The following is a 23,195-nucleotide window of genomic DNA, read 5'->3' as shown; positions in this document are numbered from 1 at the left end:
TTGAATTTGATAATTTGATCTTTAAGAGGTTTATCCTTCAATTTGAACCTCAGTCCTTGCTATTTTAAATAGCAGTATTACTTCCAGTGTGGTTCCTGATGGTTTTAAACATGCAATTGTAAATCCTTTATTTAAAAAACTGGCCTTGATCTCTCAGTTTGCTCAAATTTTAGACCGATCTCAAAACATCCCTTTCAAAGTTATTGGAAAAAATATTTTTTATCCAACTGAATACGTTTTTGGATGATAATGGTATTATGGAGGTTTTTCAGCCTGGTTTTAAGCATCTACATTCCACTGAAACAGCACTTTTACAGGTTTTTAATGACATCCTTTTAGCAAATGATTCTGCATTCTTGTGCTTTTAGATTTTACTGCAGCGTTTGACACTGTGGTCAACAGTATTCTTATCTCCTGTTTGGGTTGAGATTAAAGGTGCAGCACTGGATTGGCTTTGTTCCTATTTGAGTGGCAGAACGTTTAGTGTTAATGTTGAAAATCTTTTGTTCACCTAAGCCCTCTTTTTGTGGTGTGCCTCAGGGCTCAATCCTTGGTTCTCTTCTTTTTTTCATTGTACTTGGTCCCTTTGGGCTCCATTCTTTGAAAACATGATCATGAAATCCCTTCACTGTTACGCACACGACTGCCAAATTTACTTGCCTTTAGCACCTATAGTCCAGGCTCCATCCAACAATTTATTAATTATGGTTGGCTTGGTTCATATCTCAAACAGCATGTCACAAATCTGGGAATCATTATCAGAATGAGAATCAGCATACTTTACTAATCTCTAAGGAAATTATTTGGGTTACAGTTGATCCAGTATAAATAACTAGCAGAAACAGACTAGACTATTTAACAATACAGTATGTTACAGATTTAAGAAATTTGAGAAATAGCACAATATATACAAATCACTCAATAATAAATATCAAGGATTGACAGAGGTGGTTATAAATAGATATCAAGAATGTTGACAGGAATATTCCAGAGTAGAAAAGAGCATGTGCAAAAAGGATGTAACTATTGCAGTGTTTACAGTGTATTAGATGGAGGAGTTGTACAGAGAAATTACCACAGGCAGGAATGATTTCCTGTGTGGTTCAGTGGTGCCTTTTGGTAATCTCAGTCTCTCACTGAACATGATCCTGTGGCTAGCCAGCACATCATGGAGTGGGAGGGAGGTATTATCCAACATTGTCTTTATCTTAGACAACATTCGCTTTTCCGACACCAGCTTAAGAGAATCCAGCTCCATCCCCACAACAGTACTGGCCTTACGGATCTGCTACCCCCAATCTGCTGTCCCAGCATGCAACAGCATGGAGGATAGCACTGCCCACAACAGACTCATAGAAAATCCTGAGTCTGACAGATGTTGAAGGACCTCAGCCGCCTCAGAAATAGAGACGATTCTGGCCTTTCCCGTAAAGTGCAGTGGTGTTTTTAAACCAGTCCTGTTTATTGTCTATGTATACTCCAAGGTATTTATAGTCCTCTACAATGTCCACGTTGACCCCCTGGATTGAAGCAGGGGTCAAGGGTTTGCTGGTCTACTGGAAACTTAAGTCAGTTTTGTCAAAGCATGACTTGGATAAAATAATACATGCCTTTATCTCTACTCGGCTTGACTATTGTAATGCACTTTATGCTGGAGTCAGCCTAGCATCCCTCTAACATCTTCAGCTTGTTCAAAATGCTGCTGCCTGTCTCTTAACTGGTACACACAGGCATGAACATATCTCACCATGGTTGCTACTGCACTTAAAAAAATACAAACAGCAGAATTACAGTAATGATGTTTCAGTCACCTTACTGTGTTACCTCAAAGGGAGAAAAACTGCTATAAGTCTGTCATGTGCCATAATGATAAGTGTCCATGCCTGCATACTTGCCAAGAACAAAACAAAGAACATATAACTTAAACAAGCCTCGTAGAGGACGTATCTCCTGTCAAACAGAAAAGTATCTAAGACTTCTGGGATGAGTACTGTGCGGCTCCCACACAAATCCGTCAAAGCCATGTTGAACACAATCGTGTATTTAGGAGTATGAAGAGTCTTTACCAGCCAAATCACTGAGAGAAGAAAGGCATCACCCAAAAACAGTCATGATGTAGACAAAACACAGGAAGGCATAGAAATATCTAATGCAAGGTATACTGGAAAATCCACTGAGTTAGAATTTTGCAGGGCGAACAAATGTAGTGTTAAGCATTGAAATGGCTTTGTCTTCTGATCCCATTACAAATATTTATTTCCCTAAACATAAAAAGAGCACAATATATTAAAAGATAATGATGTACAAGATTATTTCTGTGGCAAAACCTCGTCTCAACCTAGTACAACAGGTTGTACTGTCAGTCATGCTCTTAATATTAAACCTCTAACACAGTAGGGAGTAGTATGGGACAGTAGAAATTTAGATAAGCGTGTCATGTGCTCATAAATTTAATTAAGTTTATGCCATCAGTGAGCTGATGTAACATATGCGGTTGCTATGTTACATTCGATAGAGAACTGAATCATTACTGGCATAGACCTTTAAACAAATATTATTAACTATTTTGTCAATAGTAAATATTATTAACTATAATAATAATAATAATAATAATAATAATAATAATAATAATAACTTTATTTATAAAGGGCTTTCAAACAAAGTGCTGAACAGTTATTTGAAGATAAATAAATAAATAAAAACCAAGCAATACAAGCAATACAGAAAAAAAAGCAATATAATTTAAAAACTGATAAGAATTTAAAAACTAATAGGCATTGAATTAAGAGACATAGGATAGGGTGAACAAGTGAGTGACTCCAGTACCGCAGCCACCCACTGCACATGCTCCTCCCAGGTGTCGCTGTGGATGATAACGTCATCCAAGTGGGCAGCAGCATACGCAGCGTGCGGCCACAGTACCCGATCGATGAGGCGGTGGAATGTGGTGGGGGCTCCAAACATGTTGAACAGAAGTGTGACAAATTGGTACAAACGATACGGAGTGGAGAAAGCTGTTCTTTCCCGGGACTCCACAGATAAGGAAATCTGCCAGTAGCCCTTGGTCAAATCCTTGGATGGGAATGGCAGAATTTGGCACCTCCGATATATCTGTGTAGCTCCTCCCCTGTCTGACCGAACCACCTCATAGTCAGCATCGCAGAACACAAGAAAATGAAGTTACCAAACATCATTTCTTTGAGAAAATGCAGTACTGCTGCATGGTACTGCACTGTGGAAACACAAAGACAAAACTTAAGTAATCAAGATATAAAAAACAATAATATATTTTTCTGAAAAGGCAGAGGAATCAAGATACACTTACACATGATTTATATGTAGAGAAGAAAGAACTCTCTCATGTAAACAACATGTATTAAAAAAGTTTCACAATAGGACTACACCTGTTAAACAACAACCCATGGTGATGTATGGTGACTCATATGTGTAAGGACATTCTTGCAAATGAAATTCTTTACATGGTTTTATTTCTTGCTGAAATGAAAGTGAATACATGGTGCCAGCCATGCAACTTCTTGGTTAGCAAAACATACTGACATGCACAAGTTTAGAAAGATTTTCACAACTGAATGTCTTTTAAAAAAGAGAATCAGAAGTTTTTATTCATTCAGTATATTAATATTTTCTCATGTAACCATTAAATTAGACTATAATAAATGTACTGTAGTAAAAGCATTACTACATTTTTTTTATAACTGATTGGGGATTAATTGTAATAAAAAACAATTTCAGTTTAATTTTGTACAAATTAGTTTTCAGATATTTTGTGAAAAGCAGCTCAGTTTGCAAACATTTATTTTCTTTTTGAGGGTCTAAGATGAGAGGAATGCATGTGTGTGCATGACGAAAACATAAAGTACATACACACGTAATTTGTTTTGTTTAAATTATATGTGTTAAGCTTGTAAAATAATTTATCTAAATATACTATTATTTTATATGATATACAACATTTTATGTAAACATGATATACAGTAATGAACACATAACACATTATTATTATTTCTAAATATTATAGCACATATAGTGAGCAGGTCAATAGTTGTGGTTTATTTGCTAAAAGAAAGTCTACTGTAATAGTCTAAGTAGAGGCATATGATTCACCATTTTGTGACTGTATTGCTAACATTATTTCTTTTACAAAGCTTTTTTATTGCATTTTTCACTTCTTCTGTCTTTAAAGCATATACAATAGGATTGAGCAAAGATGGTATGGTGTGTGTCAATGTGTAATTTATCATTCTAGCATTAGGATCAATGTAGGAGGCCATTGCAACTATGTTAGTGATTCCAACTGGCAAGAAGAACATGACCACAAGGATCAGGTGAGAAGTACAAGTTTTTAACGCTCTGACTCGTTCCTCTCTTGAAGTAGTCCTCCTCAGTGCTATGGAAATACAGATATATGTGACTACTATGAATGCTAGGGGAATGATGAGAATTATAATGACTAGGGAAAATGCTAACTTGAAATTTAAAGATGTATCATTACAAGCTAGACGATAAACTGGTCCATGATCACAATAAAAGCTCTTTATTACTAAAGATCTACAGAATGAAAGCTAGCTAAGAAAGCAGAATGTTGACCCCAGCACATCATTCAGTCCAACACTGTCAACAGGTAACAAAGACAGTGCTGAGCAGCCCGGGTTGCAGCATTCTACCCTTTATTTCTCAATTTCTCCTCAAAGAGGAGAGGTTAGAAGCCATGGCACAGGGAAGAGAGGCCACAAGTGCTACTTATGCAAAATAATTTATCGCACAGACAGTTTTTTTCATCACATGCACAGTACAGCCCTGTGTATGCTGCTCTAACACTGTCCACAAACGTAACAGGGCTGGCTGCTTTAAACTTAATTTGTGATTCAAAATGAACCAAGAAGTAGAAATAGAAAAATGAATATTTTGGATTGGCATAATTACATAATTATACATCAATATATGGGCATCTTTATATTAATATAACTAGATAAATTATCTATAGATAGTGTATATATGTGCATATACAAGAACAAATACATTTGATGAAATATGATAAGCACTCGCTTCCTCTTACTTCTTTTCAAATAGGAAATGGTTCATATTTTCTTAGTGGAATTTATTGCCTGAGGTCTGAATGATAAGTTTTGTTCATTGTGTTTATATAATGGCTTTCTTTCAGATTTTACATATGTCATATAGAAGAACCCATAGTCACATATTCATATGTTTAGGGACATTATTGCTAAAGAAATTATTTTTTTACTTCCTGATCAAATAAAGGTGAATACACAGTTCCAACCTTCCTCCTGGTTTTTATATTTAAACATATAACTTAAAAAAATCAGGTACATAAATTACAACTTTCATTCATTCATTGCTTTTTTAAAACTTTTTTTCAAGGGTTGTGGGTGTTAAAATTATTTTCCATACAATATACAGTATTCAAAACATTTTATGTAAACATGATATACAGTGAAGAACATAACACAATACACTATTTCTAAATGTAATATTATAGCACAAATAGCTAGAACTTGTTTTTTTTTTGTTTTGTTTTTTTTTAAGTATACTGTAATAGTCCCAAATGGGTCAATATAATAGAAACATTTGGTTCACCATTTTGTGACTGGACTGCTAATATTATTTATTTTCCAAAGCTTCTTGACTGCATTCATTACTTCTTCTGTCTTTAAAGCATAAACAATAGGATTGATCAAAGCTGGTATGGTGTGTGTCAAAGTTGAGTTTATAATTCTGGCATTAGGATGAATGTAGGAGGTCCATACAGCAATGTTTGTAACTACAAATGGTAGGAACAAAATAGCAACAAGGATCAGATGAGAAGTACAAGTTTTCAGTGCTTTAAGTCGTTCCTCTCCTGATGCAATTTTGCTCAGCGCTATGGAAATGCAAACATAAGTGCAGGCTATGAATATTAGCGGAATAAAGACTCCTATACTTACAACAACATTTGCCATAATGATATTTAAAGATGGATCATTACATGCCAGACGATATATTGGTCCATGATCACAGAAAAAGCTTTTTACCACAACAGAGTCACAGAAGGAAAGACGATTAATAAGCCCAACAACTAATGTTGTTAGACTCAACGTAACAAGCCATATAAACAGCAACATTGATGTAATAGATGTTTTAGTCACAATGCTATGATACCTTAAAGGGAAACAAATTGCTATAAGTCTGTCATATGCCATCGTGACAAGCGTCCATGACTGCACACCTCCAAAAAAGAAAACAAAGAACATATAACTTAAACAGGCCTCATAAACAATGTATCTCCTGTCGAACAGAAATGTGTCTAATAGTTTTGGGATGAGAGCTGTGCTCCCACACAAATCTGCCAAAGCCATGTTGAACACAATCATGTATTTAGGAGTATGAAGAGTCTTCACTAGCCAAATAACTGAGAGAAGAAAGCCATTCCCCAAAACAGTCATGATATAGACAAAACACAGGAAAACATAGAAATATTTAACATGAGGGATGTTGGAAAATCCACTGAGATAAAACTTTTCAGGCCGAACAAATGTGGAATTAGACTTAGTGGTGGCTTTTTCTTCTGAGTCCATTACAAATAGGTTTCCTTAGTCATAAAAATGACAGATAAAAGCATATAACACAAAGTGAAGCATCTGATCCAAAGTTGCTGTAATGAAATTTTGCCCAAACTACATAAGCAGTGCACTAAAGTGAGGCGTCTCATGACCAACCTGGTATTTGTATTTTACCTCTAAGACTGTGATGCAGCAGAAGCAAGTAACTTTGTCACATGGCCATTAATTGGGTAGATTAATGACCATCTTATTTTCTACTCACTGGGTGGCAAAAAAAAGTAAAGTAGAAGTACAGTAAAAGTGAGTCAGTAAAAGAAGTAAAGTAAAATTCCAGCAGCTCAGGTTTCAGTGTAATATAATAAAATTATATAAATTTAACATCACATAAAAATACTTAGCTTTTCAGGAGGTAACATTGGGAAGATTATTGTAGATCAGCATGATAAATTAAAATACAGATGCTTTAGCTTTAAATCAACGTTAAATCGTAAATTTAACAACTGTACTAACAGATTTTTCATGTTATTTTACATGAAAAATCATGTTACATGTTATTTTACATTTATGCCTCCAAGGAATAGCGCCAAGAAACTAGAATCTAAGTCATGACAAAGGAAGGCAAGGTAAGGCATACTTGAAGATGTTCAAGTTAAACAGGTTAAAACCTACATCTTTCATTTAGTAGTCTGTTTTCTTTACATAATAAGTTCAATTACCATTGTTCTTTGAAAAATATAGTTAATTAATATGCATATTTTATACCTGGCTCTATAGTTGCAATGAAAGCTTTGACACAGTTCTCATTGAAAAAAAAAAATAAATCAATCGTAAAAAACCATCCTTAGCAACATAAGGTATGTGCCCCAGTAAAAGTAGATTAGTGCCAACAAATTCATTTAAATTATTTGTTAGGATCCCTGGGTTTTTAGACCCAGGATTTTGTATTTACAGTTCTTTTGGGCTTTGTGATTCCTTGTTTATTGAGAATCTCTTATGCTGTTTGACTCTTCTCGTGTATAAATAATAGTATATTATTTATACACGAGAAGAGTCAAGAAGTTTCCTTTATAATTTATTTTATCCTTTGCAGTCTCTGTTCATATTCTGCTTCTTCTTTTCTGTTTTATTGTGAAAGTCTTTTGTCTTGTGTGTCTTGTGTAGAGTTTACTTCCCTTGTCTTGTTATTCCTCAATATTCCCGATTTGCTTCAGGTGTGTTTCCTATGTGTCTCCAGTTCTCCTCCTGTATATACTGTCTCAGTCTTCCTTTGTCCTGATTTAGAGTGTACTGCTCAGTTCCCCAGCGTTATTCTGTTGCCTGGTCCAATTGTGTCTCAGCTCTCTAGTGCAGGGGTAGGCAACTAGGGGTAAGCAACTAGGCGTAGGCCTTGAGTGCCGGTGTCCTGCAGGTTTTAGATCTCACCCTGGGTTAGCACGCCTGAATCAAATGATTAGTTCATTACCAGACCTCTGGAGAACTTCAAGACATGTTGAGGAGGTAATGTAGCCATTTAAATCAGCTGTGCTAGATCAAGGACACATCCAAAACATGCAGGACAAGGTACTCAAGGCCTGGAGTTGCCTACCCCTGCTCTAGTGAATTTTATAGTTTGCATTTGTTTTTTCGGTTTAGTTTCATGTTTTGCATCATGTGGTTTTCATATCAGTTCAATAAATGGCTTGGCTTTAGTTAACCTCCACCTGCATCTGCATTTTGGATCCTCACACACTGCATCCTGAAGTTATTTACATCATTTATCTATTATATAAAATTTAATGTACCATGTAAGGGAGTGTGGTAATTATTTATTATTAAACGATTTGGTTATGTTTGCAACATTAAAGTCTCTCACATTAACCTCATGTCTCAGGGCAGTCATCTTTGTCTATATACCAATTAAGATAACTATCTATTATTATTATTTATGCTCCTGTTTGATTATGATTGTGAAGTGTGAAGTGTCATCCAAATAATATATTTGGATGGCAAAAGTAAACACGTAACTGGGAGATGAAATTATGCAGAGTTTGCACATTTGAAATTTTTGGGGAAAAAAGAATTATGAAGGAACACATACACAATTTAAAATCTGCCAATTCATTTTTTAATTGGGGATTTTTAATTTGAGGATTAAATCAATGTTTCATAACAGTATAACAGTTAATCTGTTAACTGTTAAATTTCATATGATGGGATGCCAAAACTGTTAAAATATAGAAAAAACACTAACATTTCAAGATCGCTTATTTAATTTGGCTGGCAAATTTACTGTATGCACACACACACACACACACACACATATATATATGATAGCAAGTACGCATAACAATAACTGCACAGCTTATCAGTCTTTACTGTCATTGTCCAATTGTACAACGAAATTAAAAGTGGTCTCTGAGCGGTGCATCATCCATAAAATATGAAAATCTAAATTGAAACAATAAAATGTAATAAATCAATAAATAAGATACTTAAAGTACTAATAAGAATAGTATGAGCATGCATAAATAGTTTCAGTCCCGTGATGGACATTTTTTTAGTAGCAGTGTTCAGACATGTTATTGCGGTTGGGTAAAAGCTGTGTTTGAGTCTTGTGCTCCATACAGTCTGCCTGAGGGCAACAGTTCAAACAGGGAGTGGCCAGGGTGTGAGGTCAGTGGCGGTCCTAGCCTGTTTGGTGCCCTGGGCGAACACTCCCTCTGGCATGTTTTCGTGGTTGTTGGTTTGTTTTTATTTTGTTTTATTTTGCTAGTTGGTTATTATATGCTTCGCCAGCCAGAGAATACCCCGCCGCCCTGCCCCGCCCTCTCCTCCCTGTGCCGCAAGCAGCAGGCGCACCTAGCAAACGGAGGGCGCCCTTACTCCCAGCAAATGGGCAATAGAAAACCGATCGGTGCCTATGACATTCCCAAATGATGTCGGAGCAGCATGAGTACAAGCAAATTTATTTATTTATTTTTTCCAGATGCCTGTGATGCCGCCCCCCACCACTATGCCGCCCCGGGCAACCGCCCGTATCAAAAACTGCTACTGTGTGAGGTATCTTTATTAATGTTCTGAGCTTTTTTAAAACAGCAGGTATTGTGATGTAGATTCAGTAACAAAGCGATTTTATGTCAAGGAAAGGTGAAATAAGTTCATCATTTTTATGCTGTGTTTATAAAAGTTTTTTTTTTCCAAAGCTTCTTGACGGCATTCATCACTTCTTCTGTCTTTAAAGCATATATAATAGGATTAAGCAAAGCTGGTATGGTGTATGTCAAAGTTGAGTTTATGATCCTAGCATTAGGATGAATATAGGAGGCCACTGCAGCTATGTTTGTTCCCACCAATGGCAAAAAGAAATTAGCAACTAGAATCACATGAGAACTACAAGTTTTCAGTGCTTTGAGTCGTTCCTCTCCTGGGAGACCCACTGCTCATGTGGGCAATGACAGTGAGACCTGGAGGGGCGTGACTGGGAGGAAGAGCTTCCTGGATCAGTTTGGTCATAACGAACACCATGTTCAAACATAAGAGTGTCCGTAAGTGCATGCGGCACCAGGATGCTCTAGGCCAGCGGTCCCCAACCCCCGGGCCTCGGACCGGTACCGGTCCGTGAGTCGTTTGGTACCGGGCCGCGAGACTTGAGGCTCAGGTGTGAAATGTATGGTTTTCAGTGTTTTTTGTTATTGTTTTGATCGTTAACTTGGTTTTCCTGGGTCTTTTCACGTGTGTTATAAATAAATCTTCTTTTTTTCGGTACCGGTACTAGTTTTATTTTGTTGTATTTATCCGCGACACCTTAAAGGCCGGTCCATGAAAATATTGTCGGGCATAAACCGGTCTGTGGTGCAAAAAAGGTTGGAGACCGCTGCTCTAGGCTGCAGGTTGATGATTGATTTTGTAATTGTTTCACCAGACCTGTGGCCATATGTTCTGAGCTGTCAACTGATCACCACCTGGTGGTGAGATGGATCAAGTGGCGGGGGGGAACACTAAGCGGACCTACCGTGCCTAAACATATAGTGAGGGTGTGCTGGGAATAGGGCTGCCACAAACGATTATTTTGATAGTCGACTAGCCACCGATTATTTTTGCGATTAGTCGACTAATCAGATTATGCATCCATTGGACGTAAAACGGACAGCTTATTGCACCAGCATGCACCTGCTCTTATATAACTATCATTAGCTTACAGCTTTAAGTGTTTAAGGTATGTGCTAACTAAAAATAAAGTTTCAGTGAAGTTTAATAAGTTAGGGAGAGTTTAATAAACTCCTTGCTATCTAAAATATAACGGAGTATATTCTCGAGTATCTCACACTTTTGATAATCAGTTGTCTGCTTGAGGTTTATTCAGCTGTGTAAAAACTATAACTTCAATCTCAGCCAAACCGATTTACTCAGGAACAAATAAAATACTTAAAAAAAAGCCAAACAATAACATTTTGAAGTTATCTAAGTGACTTATATTACATGTTTAACCTGAGTAGCGAAAGACAGCAGTGGGTTTGAAAACGATTTGCCGGGAGTCCGGTGTTCTCACTGGCTCTAGTGAGCCTTGAACCCCCGCTCGCTATCGAGCTGGTGAGACGTCTGTTACCCACGTTGGAGCACAAAACGTCGGAGCGCTTTTGAAAATATGTGGTGTCTTGATAAACTGAGCAGATATTTGAAGTTTACACAGCTGACATATTTTTAACATATTTTAACATATGTTCGCCTGAAAATATGTTAAATGTTTATTTTGTGACCCAAAAAGAATAATAAGAGTAATATTAACACCAACTAGCTGCCGCCATTATTGACTACTGCGCTGGGCCGCGCTACGAATTCTGGGACACAGCTTCTTCTTCTTCGGGGTTTAACGGCAGCTGGCATCCCTGTACGTGCAGTGCTGCCATCTTCTGTTTCAGTCCGTTATTACACTCTTAAATCCTACTACTTATTCCTGCGTCTTTTGGGATCTTACAAAGCTTCAAACGACGCGTCAACTATTAAATTAATCTTCGACGATTTTAATAGTCGACGTAATCGTGACTAGTCGACTAATCGTGGCAGCCCTAGCTCGGAATGCCTAGCAGAGGCCCCAGTCCGTGAGATCTTTAATGCACACCTCCAGCAGAGCTTCAACAGCATTCAAAGGGAGACTGGGGACATTGTGCACAAATGAACAATGACAATGCTGCCCTTTGTAACCGATTTCAAATCTATCCGGGCTACTGTGGACGTAGCCTCAGGGTCTTGTTTGCGAATGATGGGAGAAGGTAGTGGAAGATTGACAGACGGATTGGTGCTGCGGCTGCAGTGATGCAGATGCTGCTGTTGTGGTGAAGAGGGAGCTGAGTGTAAAAGTGAAGCTCTCAATTTACCGGTCGACCTACGTCCCTACCCTCAACTATGGTCACAAGTTGTGGTTGATGACTGAAAGAATGAGATCGCAAATACAAGCAGTGGAAATGGGCTTCCTCCAAAGGGTGGCTGGGCTCTCCCTTAGAGATAGGGTGAGAAGTTCAATCATCTGAGAGGGGCTCAGAGTGTAGCCGCTGCTCCTCCACATCGAAAGGAGCCAGTTAAGGTGGTTTGTGCATCTGACAAAGATGCCTCCTGGGTGAGGTGTGGAACGCCTTGGTGTTCCCCCAGATCAGTTGGAGGAGGGGGCTGGGGAGTAGGAGGTCTGGGCTTCTCTGCTTAGACTGCTGACCCAGCCAGAGATAAGGGGAAGAAGATGGATGGATGGAACTTGCTACTCTGTATATTAGGGGTGCAACGATACTCGTATCGATATTGAACCGTTCGATACAGTGCTTTCGGTTCGGTATGCATATGTATCGAACAATACAACATTTTTAATTTATTTTATCAACTTTCCTTCTGACGGTGCTGTCTGTGTTGAGCGCTCAGTGGATCTGCGCTCGACAGTGCAGCCTAGGCGGAGTAGTCGAACACAGATTCACTGAGCGCAGGACAAGCTAGCGAGACAGAAGTTAAGCTCTCCTTGCAACATGGCAAATTGAACCTCCCCTACCCTCATTCAGATCTGGCGTTTGGAACTATTTTGGTTTTCATGTGAAGCATGACCCTGAAGGTAAGCGCGTCATGGACTAAAGTAAAACAGTATGCTGGATGTGCCAGCAATGCTCAATTACATGGGTGGGAACTAGTGTGTTAGCGCAGTTAGCTCGTTAACGTGTTGACGCTGTCCAGCCCCACGCACGGGGTGATCGGTGGTAGCTCATTAACGGAGATTTGCAGTGTTGTGGCATTAACCTCATTTCAGATTAACGCTGACAGCACTAGTGGGAACACAACAAATATGACTGCACATTTATGCCGACATCATCTTAGTGCAAAGACAAGTGGAAGCAGACAAAAACAACAAGCACGCATGCTACAAACTTTAACTTTTGTGACATATTGAAATCGCGTTTGAATTTGCGCTTGTTTTTTGCTTTCACTTTGCAATCGCGCAAACTGTGTATAGAGAGCGACAGCACTGATTGGTGAGTGATGATAATTTGCGCACCAATTCCTTATCAATCGTTAGCTTACTATGCAAACATGACAAGTGAAATCTCCCGCAGCTTAAACATGTGAGAGGTTGATCGCACAGAGAATCGCTGAGCGTTATGTGAGTGCGTGTGTAAAAGCAGCAGGATATACATTTTAGTTCTGCTGAGCCAAATAAGACAGGTCAGGGTGAAGAAGGGACAGCCAAAGAAAAGCTTACCACAAAATGGAAAAGTTATGACAAATCAGACTATAAGGCAAAAAGAAAGTGCAGCCCTATGGTTTCATGGACAAAAGAATTTCTGTGGCTGCAATATGACGAGCTAAATAACCAGGGCTGCACATAAGTCGTCCGCAGGTGCGCATTCGCTGTCAAAATAAAAAACGCGCACAAGATAAGAAGTTGCAACGCGTGTTTGCGTACATAAGATTTTCTGGAGGAGGACAGACATTTGTTTAGAACTCTTAAAGATGTCGAAGAAGCTCCTTTAAGCAATTACTTTGGTTTTCCTCCACCTCCAAAGAAATGTCAGAAGGAGTCCGAACCACAAAAGAAGCTCGTATTCTCGGAAAAGTGGTTGCAGGAGGTGAGCTGGCTTCAAACAAATGATGAACGCACAGAGATGTGGTGCAGAATGTGCCGTGAAAATTTAATAAATGACAAATTAAAAGGCATGAACATTTTTTTTGTATCGAAAAAATATCGAACCGTGACACCAAAGTATCGAACCGAACCGAACCGTGAATTTTGTGTATCGTTGCAGCCCTAGGTTTTACGTGTGCTTTTTATCCTACTTTTGCATTTGGCTAGGGTCAAAGGGTAGGCTAGGGTAGGTTTAAGCACCACCTGCCGTCTTTTTTTTAGCACTGTATGTCAAAACTTCCATAATGTTATTTAAAGATTTCAGGCCAAACTGTCATGGTCCTGGGTCGGTGACCCAGCGCTTTAAGTTGATTATTATCATTTTTCTAGTTTATTCTGATTTTGTATTTGTTCTTAGGGTTGTGTGTTTCTATCATCCCTACCTGTGTCTCTCCTCTGTGTTCTGTTCGTGTCCCCAGTTGGTTTTGTGAAACAGTCTGTGTGTTTCCTGTTTTACTTTGTAGGTTGTGTCTCGTTATGTCCATTAGTTCCAGCTGTGTCCCCGCCTGTCTGCCATTTCCTAATTACCTGGTGTATGTATTTATAGTGCGTGTCTGCCTGTGCTCCTCGTCGCGTCGTCTGTGTTCATTCCCTATGTTTCTCTACGTCTCTCTGTTCTGCCGTCCTCATCTGCTATCTCTGAGTTTCTCCCGCTGACCTTATGTTCCAGGTTTGTTTGTTAGTTTCACCCAGTTTAGGTTTATGTTCTGTCCTGCCCTCACTTCTGTTATTTTCACTGTAAATAAACCTCCACTCACATCTCCATCACCGTCTGCATCTTGGGTCCTCATTTATTCATCACACGACTGCTGCCCCAGTCGTGACACAAACAATATACTGGTCCATAATAACAAAAAAGCAAAAAAATTAAACAAGCCTAGCAGTAGATGCCTTCGTAACTATAATAAGCATCCATACAAACCGCAAAATTGAAATGACTGATTCTTCTGGTAATAATCCAATTGTCACGTAATGGAAAACTATTTTTAAAAAATTTGTCACGTGCCACTGTGACATGTATCCATAACTGCATACTTGCAAAGAACAAAAGAAAAACGGGTCATTTAAGCAAGCCTCAAAGAAGTTTCAACTTATTTGAGGCTTGCTCTCATTCATTTATATCAAATAGAAATGAATGAGAGCTGTGCTCCTATACAAAACCTGTAAGTCAGGGTGAACACAATCATGTATTTATGGATATAAAGTTTGGCCCAACCTCACAATCAGTACACTGATGCAGTGTCCAACAGCATCATCTGTGATAGTGTCAAAGTGGAGTTCTTTAAGCTTGTATCACTTTTTAAATATTTACATGATGTTGGCTCTAGCTGACTGTAAGACGATAGTTTTAAATAATCCCCTGACTTCTAATGTCACTATCAAGTAAAAATTTCAACTTCTCCAATGTTTTGATTCTACAAAAGTAATCACATCACTTAACTTTCCACCTTATAAACACCAGCACTACCATTGCAAGCATTTTACATGCTGATATTTGGCTTTCAGTCAAAGCAGTGTTTGCCTTTGTGCTGCCTCACAGAGAGACAAGCTGGCACTGTGAATTTATTAGAAATCGTGGATATGAAAAAGTAAAAAAAAAAAAATGCATATATGTTTTGCTTTCTTCATAAAAAAAACCTAGAAGAAAATTAGACCGAGATAAAATAATTGCGTTCTGTTTTGAAATGATTATCAACACAGAGACAAAAAAATAGGTGAGACATTCAATGATTTTTTAGATACTATTGCTTTTTAAACACCCCATAATCACCTTGATCACAAATAATACGTGCATCCTAACAGACTTTTTGTGTTATCGTTGATTACATTTTGTTTAAAAAATCATCTCCATTCCTATGAAATTACTTGTTCTTTTATTGCAACCAGTCTTAACTCATAATGACATTAGACAATTCTACTTTAAATTCTATTTCAAAGGACAGATTTCAAAGAAACACAAACATACACAATATATAGTGCAAACAAATGCTCACATCACTGCTAGTATTAAATTGTTATTTTGGATTTTCCTCGCCTTTTTAATAACCTTTTTAAAGATTCTTTTATTTCTTGTGTTTGCAGAACATAAATTATTGGGTTCAACATGGGAGGGAAGACCGAAGTCAAAGACAGGTTTATGATCCTAGCATTTGGTTGTATTTTTTCCATCAAAGTAAACGTAGTTAACAGTGGAATAAAATAGATTGCCACTAATGAAAGATGGCCAATGCATGTTTTAAAAGCCTTGAGTCCTTCTTGAAGTGTGGCCACTTTAACCAGCGTATAGCCAATATAAAGGTAACTTAACAGGATAAAAGCTAGAGGAAGCCAAAATATAATCACTGGGTACAAACAAGCAATGACATAGCTTGGGAAATGGTCATTGCAAGCAAGTCGGTATATCTGACCATGGTCACAAAAATAACTATTAATAACCACAGATTTACAGAAAGAAAGTCTTGTAAGTAGTCCAACTGAAATTAATACAGCAATAATAGTAAAAACCCAAAGTGAAGCAATGAAAGAAAACATGAACCTGTGGGTCACCTTTACTTGATAGTGGAGTGGAAAGATGATGGCCACCATTCTGTCATACGAGAGTGCCACCAGATTAAATGACTGCAGTGATAGACAAGTGTAGCAAAAAAACAGGAATGTTAAACAATCGTTGTAGGGGATATAGTAGTGCCCAAACAGAAAAATGTCAAGAACCTTTGGCACCAGGGCAGTGTTACCAAACAGGTCCACAAATGCAAGGTTAAAAACTGCAATATACTTTGGAGTTCTCAGATTATGATCCAAGTATATTACAGCCATCACAACTGTGTTTCCCACCACAGAAACAATATAAACAAAAAATAGAAAGACATAATAAAATGTTATGTTTGGGATTCCAGTTAAACCACCTATAATGAAAAATTTAGGATGTACAAAAGTTATGTTTTTTCCAAGAGCTGAGTTGAATAACTCCATTGCAAAGAGGCCTACAACACAGTGATGTCCACACAGATGCCTCTCCTTTGCGCTAGTATCACGACTCTATACTCTTATGTAGACGGAGGAAAGCACCTTACTCTCAGGGGGAAGAGCTCTGTTTATGTTTACCTGTTTTCAAAGAGGATGCTAAAGAGAAGCTGTCTTCTTCTGGATATCTGGTAAATAATGTGTTTAAATGCGTTTAAATCATTAAATGTGAAGTTTATTTCAGTACATCTGAATGCAATCATGTTAAAAATATACACAGAACCGTCAATGCATTTTTTATATTTCATGTTGCAATTGGATGGATGATGTTTCAACTAGTTTACTGTTTTTATATGAGCAATTAGTGTAAGAAATAAACAGCAGTCAGGAAAGTGTGAAAAGATACACTTTATTATCACATCAGTCTATAACTTTGCACAACTATGACTTTGAAGTTTTTATAGAAATATTGTGATGAACACTAATATATATATTTTTTAATTTCCCCACTCGCCCATGTGGGCAGACTTTTAGCCTTCAATCTCAGGGTCTCTACCAGAGGCCTTGGAGGTTGAGGGTCTTTGCTGTCCCTAGGACTGTATTCTTCTGGACAGAGATCTCAGATGTCGTTTCTAGGATCTCCTTTTCTTTCTCAGGTTTCTGCTGCCTGAGATATTCACTAAGCACATAGTCAGTTGAATCTTTGTTGTTTCAAATAACAAAGATGGCTGGATAGTGGTTCTGACATTCATTAGTCCTCGGCCTCCTTCCTTCCACTTAGCGTGCAATCTCATGGTACTGGACCTGGCGTGAAACCCTCCATTTGTCGCAAGGAGATTTCTTGTCTTGATGTCAGTGGATTCTATTCCCTCTTTTGGCCAGCTTATTATCCCAGCAGGGTATCTATTAACTGGCAGGGCATAGATGTTGATTGTCCCATTCTTGTTCTTTGCATTCAGCTGACTCTTCAGGACTTGCCTGTCACTATGCAGGTATTTGCCAGTTGCAGCTTTCCTGGTGATCTTGTTTCGGTTCCCATTTGCCTGTGGGATTCCAAGACACTCATAACTATTCTCGATGTCTCCAATGTTGCCTTCTGGTTGTGCAATTTAGCGACCGTTGTCCCAATGGCCCCATGGTTATGATTTGTTACCATCCAACCATGCTTCTCCAGTCCCAATGACGCTCATACAACATAACAGAGGTTAAAGAGGTATTTATAATCCTAGCATTTGAAGGTACTATATATAAATAAATATACATGTACTAAGGAGGAAATCGATTTATTTTAATTAAAGATGACCTGTGCAGGTTTTAAAGCCTTCATTCTTCTCTATATGTATAAATTATTAAGAAAGAATGGCCAGTACTTAAAATATGTAAGATGCACAAAAGATATGTTTTTCTGAACAGCTGAGTTTAAAAAAAAGAAAACATAAAAACTTTTTTTGTGTTAATCTTCTATAAAATCAAAGTCCTGTATTCTTTGTTCAGGCAAGCTTTGTTTAGTGAAGACTGGATCCACATAGATGCAACACTGTTCTGTCACTCACAGCAGCTGTCTGTTCCCCGGCATCTTCAAATCAGGTGATCTAAGCTTTATGCAGAGAATTTAGTGAATAGTGGTCACTAAGTAATGGTTGAGCTTGCTTGACATTTCTAGCTTTCTTTCAGTTTGGTCAGATCTTCACATTTTATTAAAAAATTGGTCAGACTTGTTAAAATGGTATTTGCAGTAATATATATACATTTTCATGACAGACAAAGGCAGGAGTACATGCTGAAATATTCTTAGATCAAACAATAAATAAACATCTTTAGCAAGTTACTTTTAGTTTCAGTGTGAACTCCGATAAAACAAAGTATAGAAGAGAAAATATGTTTCTCTACATACCTGTTTTAAAAAAGTATACTTTAAACCAGTGGTTCCCAAACTTTTTTTGCTAGGCCCCCCTTTGTTTTACAAGAAAAATGTTCAAAATCTTCAGGATTTACACGCTTACATATACACACGCAGTTACTGTCCCTCCATTTAGAAAGGCAGAGGCGTCACGGTGTGATTATTTTACTGTAGTTGTTTTTTTTCATGTGTAATAATATTCAACATTGCTATCAATGCATTTTTCAAAAAAACGCCTCTCTGTGCAAAATGGGTTTAAAAACATAAACAACTGTAGGATACTGTTTGTCTGTGATTTGGAGAGCCCAGCACGTGCTCCTGACACACAGAAAACCAATTCTGCAGGGGAGACCTACCTCGACACTCGTGCAGGTGAAACCAAAGGGAAGATATGCTTCACCATATTTTCTAGTCTTTGGCTTAGAATGAAGTTGGTTTGGAAACATATTCAGCTATGCTTCATCTCCTGCTTTGCGTTTCTGTGGGCGCCCAGTGCTAGCAGTGTCCAAGCGTTTTGTTTCCCCCCCCTGCAATGGCTCTGCGCCCCCCACTAGGGGGCGGACCCCACACTTTGGGAAGGTCTGCTTTAAACAATGGTGCATTATGTTCTAAAATGGCAACACTTACATTTAACCCAAGATTATTACAAAAAGTTCATAAATCACAACATAAAACTCAAATAATTTTTCCTGGTGTACGTATAATGCATTGAAATTAGAAAGATGCCCAAAATTTCAAGCCTTTAGTATTCTTTCTAGAAAAACAAAATTTATTTTTCCCTTTTAATTTCTTTAATGAAAAACATGAAAAAAAAAAAAAAAAAAAAACCCAAACAAACTTCATATGCACAGCAGCTAGCTATTGCTTGTGGAAAGGTATAGTGAAGAAAGGTTAGTCCTGCTGCTACTTTTTTCATTGGATACAGTTGCAATAATTTCTACATGTTAAGGGAAGGAATTACCCCTGCAGAATACAATTAAGAAACATTCAAATAAAATATTACTTTACTTATTTTAGGATTTCCCACTTTAATTTTCAAATGGTTGTCCTTTTTAGTGTCATGGTTATATGTTACATTTTTTAACTTACACACTGAATTATAAATGTTTTGCTACATGTGTTTCATTAAACTACAGCACTCTGTGTGATATTTGTATTTTAGCTTTTAACAACCGTTTCAAAGATTTTTTTATTTCTGCAGTTTGAAGGAAATAGATTATTGGGTTTAACATGGGAGGGGTGACACTGGCTAAAGATAGGTTTACAATCCTTGCATTTGGATGCATTGTACTCCCAAAACTATAAACAACTAAAATAGGAATGAAATATATTGCCACTAATGAAAGGTGACCTGTACAGGTTTTCAAAGCCTTCACTCTTTCCTTACATGTAGAAATTCTTGACAAAGAATAACCTATACAGCAGTAACTTCCCAGGATAAATATCAGAGGAAGCCATAGAACAAAAGCTCTTGACCAAGCAGAAATTGTTTTGTTAGGGGTAACATCATTGCAGCCAAGCCGATATATAGGGCCATGGTCACAATAATAGCTATTAATAACCACAGATTCACAAAAATATAGTCTTGTGAGAAGGCCAACTGCAGTTCCTGTTAGAGCCATAGCAAGAAGCCAGGAAAAAGCAATCAAAGACAGAATGATTTTGTGGCTCACTCTCATTTGATAGTGCAACGGATACATGATAGCCATGACTCTGTCAAAGGACAGAACGACCAGATTAAAAGCTTGCATTGAAATTAAAGTGAAGCAGAAAAACATGAATGTCAAGCAGTTGTTGTAAGAAATATAGTGATGGTTAAACAGAGAAATTTCAAGAACCTTTGGCACCAAAGCAGAGTTACTTAACAGGTCTGTAAATGCAAGATTAAAAACTGCAATATATTTAGGACTTCTTAATGTATGGTCAAAAATGATTATAAGCATCACAGCTGTGTTTCCCACCACTGAAAAAATGTAAATGAAACACAGAAAGACAAAGTAATACCTAATATTAGGTATGCCGACAAATCCACTTATTATAAAATTTGCAGGTTGCACAAAAGTGGTGTTTTTCTCAGCAGCTGAGTTTAAAAAATCCATTTGAAGACGTTTTTGTCTTCTTCTTTTTTTCAATTCAGCCAAGCTTTCTTTAGTGAAGCCTGCCTCTGAATAGAAGGAGAACAGCTTTGTGTTTTGTTCCTTATAGCAGCTATCTGTTCCCTTGTGGAAGTAACAGGGTGATTAAGGCTGAATACAGAAAGGCTAGGCAATAGAGGTAACTTAATAAGGGTCAAGCTTGTCTGACTACTATAGCAGAAAGTTTCTCAATTTCCTTACAGAGAAAAATAGTCTGCCTAAAATAGTAAGCCCACAACATCCATCCATCCATCCATCTTCATCCGCTTTATCCGAGGCCGGGATTCTCAAAGTACAAACCTTTGTAGATTTCAAAATGTAAAAGTAAAATGGTAAATGGCCTGTATTTGTATAGCGCTTTACTAGTCCCTAAGGACCCCAAAGCGCTTTACACATCCAGTCATCCACACACACCTTCACAAGCTACATTGTAGCCACAGCCACCCTGGGGCGCACTGACAGAGGCGAGGCTGCCACCAGTAGGCAACGGGTCAAGTGTCTTGCCCAAGGACACAACGATCGAGACTGTCGGAGCCAGGGCTCGAACCGGCAACCTTCAGATTACGAGGCATACTCCCAACTCTTGAGCCACGATCGCCGCATTTTATCTTTGTCTGCGTGCCACTTTTGTGCGCCTTTTTCCCTCCCAGTGCAGGTGTCTATTTCCGAATGACGGTTATGAGTTATGGGTGTTTTTGTGCTGTTTTTTCTATTAGACGTGATGGTTATCAAAACCAAACACGATACATTTGGCAAGCGCAGGAGAAACGACACGGAGGAGATTTGTTAATCAACCTGCACAATACAATGCGCATTGTTGAAAGTTGTACAGTGCAATAACAAAATCTGAGAAAAAGCGAGGCAGTGAAGGATGAACAGTGGGACCACTGTATACTGTTTATTAATAAACAATAACATATATTTCTATATGACAACATACATAAATTAACTGCCTACATTAATTCATTGTAAACATACCTTCTGACTGACACTCCCCTGCTGCCTCTTCAGGCTGTCCCTGATCCTTGGGGGGGGAAGTTCTCCACGGTCCGCACCATATATATTGCCGCTAGTTTCCCGCGGGGTGAGGAAGGAGTCCAGAAACCCCATGACCGCGAAAAACTTCCATCTCCTCCTCGATCCTGCTGCAGACCCACTCCTCTTCTTTCTCCTGCAGGTTTCCTCTAAATAAACACATTATCTTGTTAGCGGAAAGGTATTTGTACAGCAGTGGGAAAATAGCGGGACAGTAGGCGGGCTTGCTAGCTTTTGTGCGCCTTCCCTGGGTCAGTCAAAAATTTCAAAAGAGAAATGAATGAACTTACCAGGTTGCCCGATCTCTTCACATATCTTGCTCCAAGCTGGGTCCTTTTTATTCCTGTCTCGGTACAGAAAGCAGCTGGTGTCGTACAGCTCCGGGTGGTTTGGTACAGCGTTGATTAGCCTTTCCTCCATATTGAATGAAGAATAAAGGGCTTTGGCTGGACCTGCCCCTCTGAACTAGGTCAGAGCATCACGTCACCAAGCTCCTGATCGGTTGGAAAGCTGGAAAGGGTACTTTGTGAAAATGTGTGCCCTTTTTCTATTCTTGATATTATAATATTATATTATTATTATTATTATATTATTAAATATTATATGATATTAGATAGATGTTATGCACTGCCTTGGAAGTTTGGAGTGGAGCAGATGTTGTGATGGGCCAACTCACAGTTTTTTTTTCCTCCAGAAGTCAACCACCATCTCTTTTGTCTTGCTGAAATTCAGAAAGAAGTGTTTCTTTCGGACCATTCTACAAACTTCCTCACCAGATCCCTGTACTCAAACTCCTTCCCACCCCTAATGCACCCAACCACTATTGTCATCAGAAGATTTCTGCAGGTGGCATATTCCACTGTTGTACTGGAAATCTCGCTTAGCAGAAATGGCTGGGTGGTATAAAGGGTACTGAAAAAATATATTTTGTTTTAAAAACATGTTTCTTGCTATGCCACCAGTACCATCCAGGTGAGAGTGACAGCAGCACAGAAAATGAATAATTGTACGCTTCCATTTACTTATTTATTTTTATTTATTTTTTAGTTAGGGCTCCCTTGCATATGTGCACTTACAGGTATAAACACATTTATATTTAAGCATGTTGTTTGTCACGGACAGTATGTTCAGGTTCAGACTGGGTGTAGGACATTCCTCCCAATCACCCCACTGTTGTTAACCAAGAAAAGTCCCCCAGTATAATAATGGAGCCCCGACGTGGGGTGACTTTCACCAGCTTACCAAGAACTCCAAGAATACTGGGTTCCCGCAATAGCGACCCTGAGCCTGCTCACTATCACTCACATCCAGCTTTAAGGACACTAGTACATATAACATGATTTGATTCAGCAGGTATAGTGAGTACAGTTAGTGAGTACAGCATGTGTTATACTCAAGTGTTCTTAGTGCAAGTGTTTTGTATGAGTTACAACCTTCTGTCCATT

General features: G+C 38.3%; 3 protein-coding genes across 3 annotated transcripts; all 3 read right to left on the bottom strand.

Annotated features, from left to right (window-relative positions):
• Positions 1–5,615: 5,615 nt before the first annotated feature.
• On the bottom strand, positions 5,616–6,596 carry LOC118455824 (olfactory receptor 1-like). The gene has a single exon (XM_035915786.2). The coding sequence runs from the start codon at positions 6,594–6,596 to the stop codon at positions 5,616–5,618; it is 981 nt and encodes a 326-aa protein (XP_035771679.1).
• Positions 6,597–15,723: 9,127 nt separating this feature from the next.
• On the bottom strand, positions 15,724–16,689 carry LOC102787539 (olfactory receptor 1E16-like). The gene has a single exon (XM_006808680.3). It carries the CDS (start codon positions 16,687–16,689, stop codon positions 15,724–15,726), a length of 966 nt encoding a protein of 321 aa, XP_006808743.3.
• Positions 16,690–19,710: 3,021 nt separating this feature from the next.
• Positions 19,711–20,679, bottom strand: LOC102787840 (olfactory receptor 1E16-like). Its single transcript, XM_006808681.2, has one exon. It carries the CDS (start codon positions 20,677–20,679, stop codon positions 19,711–19,713), a length of 969 nt encoding a protein of 322 aa, XP_006808744.2.
• Positions 20,680–23,195: the final 2,516 nt, after the last annotated feature.

The sequence above is a fragment of the Neolamprologus brichardi genome, chromosome 10 (genome assembly GCF_056152115.1).
Source record: "Neolamprologus brichardi isolate AB-2024 chromosome 10, ASM5615211v1, whole genome shotgun sequence".
In the NCBI taxonomy this organism is placed as follows: Eukaryota; Metazoa; Chordata; class Actinopteri; order Cichliformes; family Cichlidae; genus Neolamprologus; species Neolamprologus brichardi.
This window is presented reverse-complemented; position numbering and strand designations above follow the sequence as displayed.

Bases quoted from the DNA above. Each gene is read 5' to 3' on its own strand.
- LOC118455824 (XM_035915786.2), bottom strand. From the start codon at position 6,596: ATGGACTCAGAAGAAAAAGCCACCACTAAGTCTAATTCCACATTTGTT.
- LOC102787539 (XM_006808680.3), bottom strand. From the start codon at position 16,689: ATGGAGTTATTCAACTCAGCTCTTGGAAAAAACATAACTTTTGTACAT.
- LOC102787840 (XM_006808681.2), bottom strand. From the start codon at position 20,679: ATGGATTTTTTAAACTCAGCTGCTGAGAAAAACACCACTTTTGTGCAA.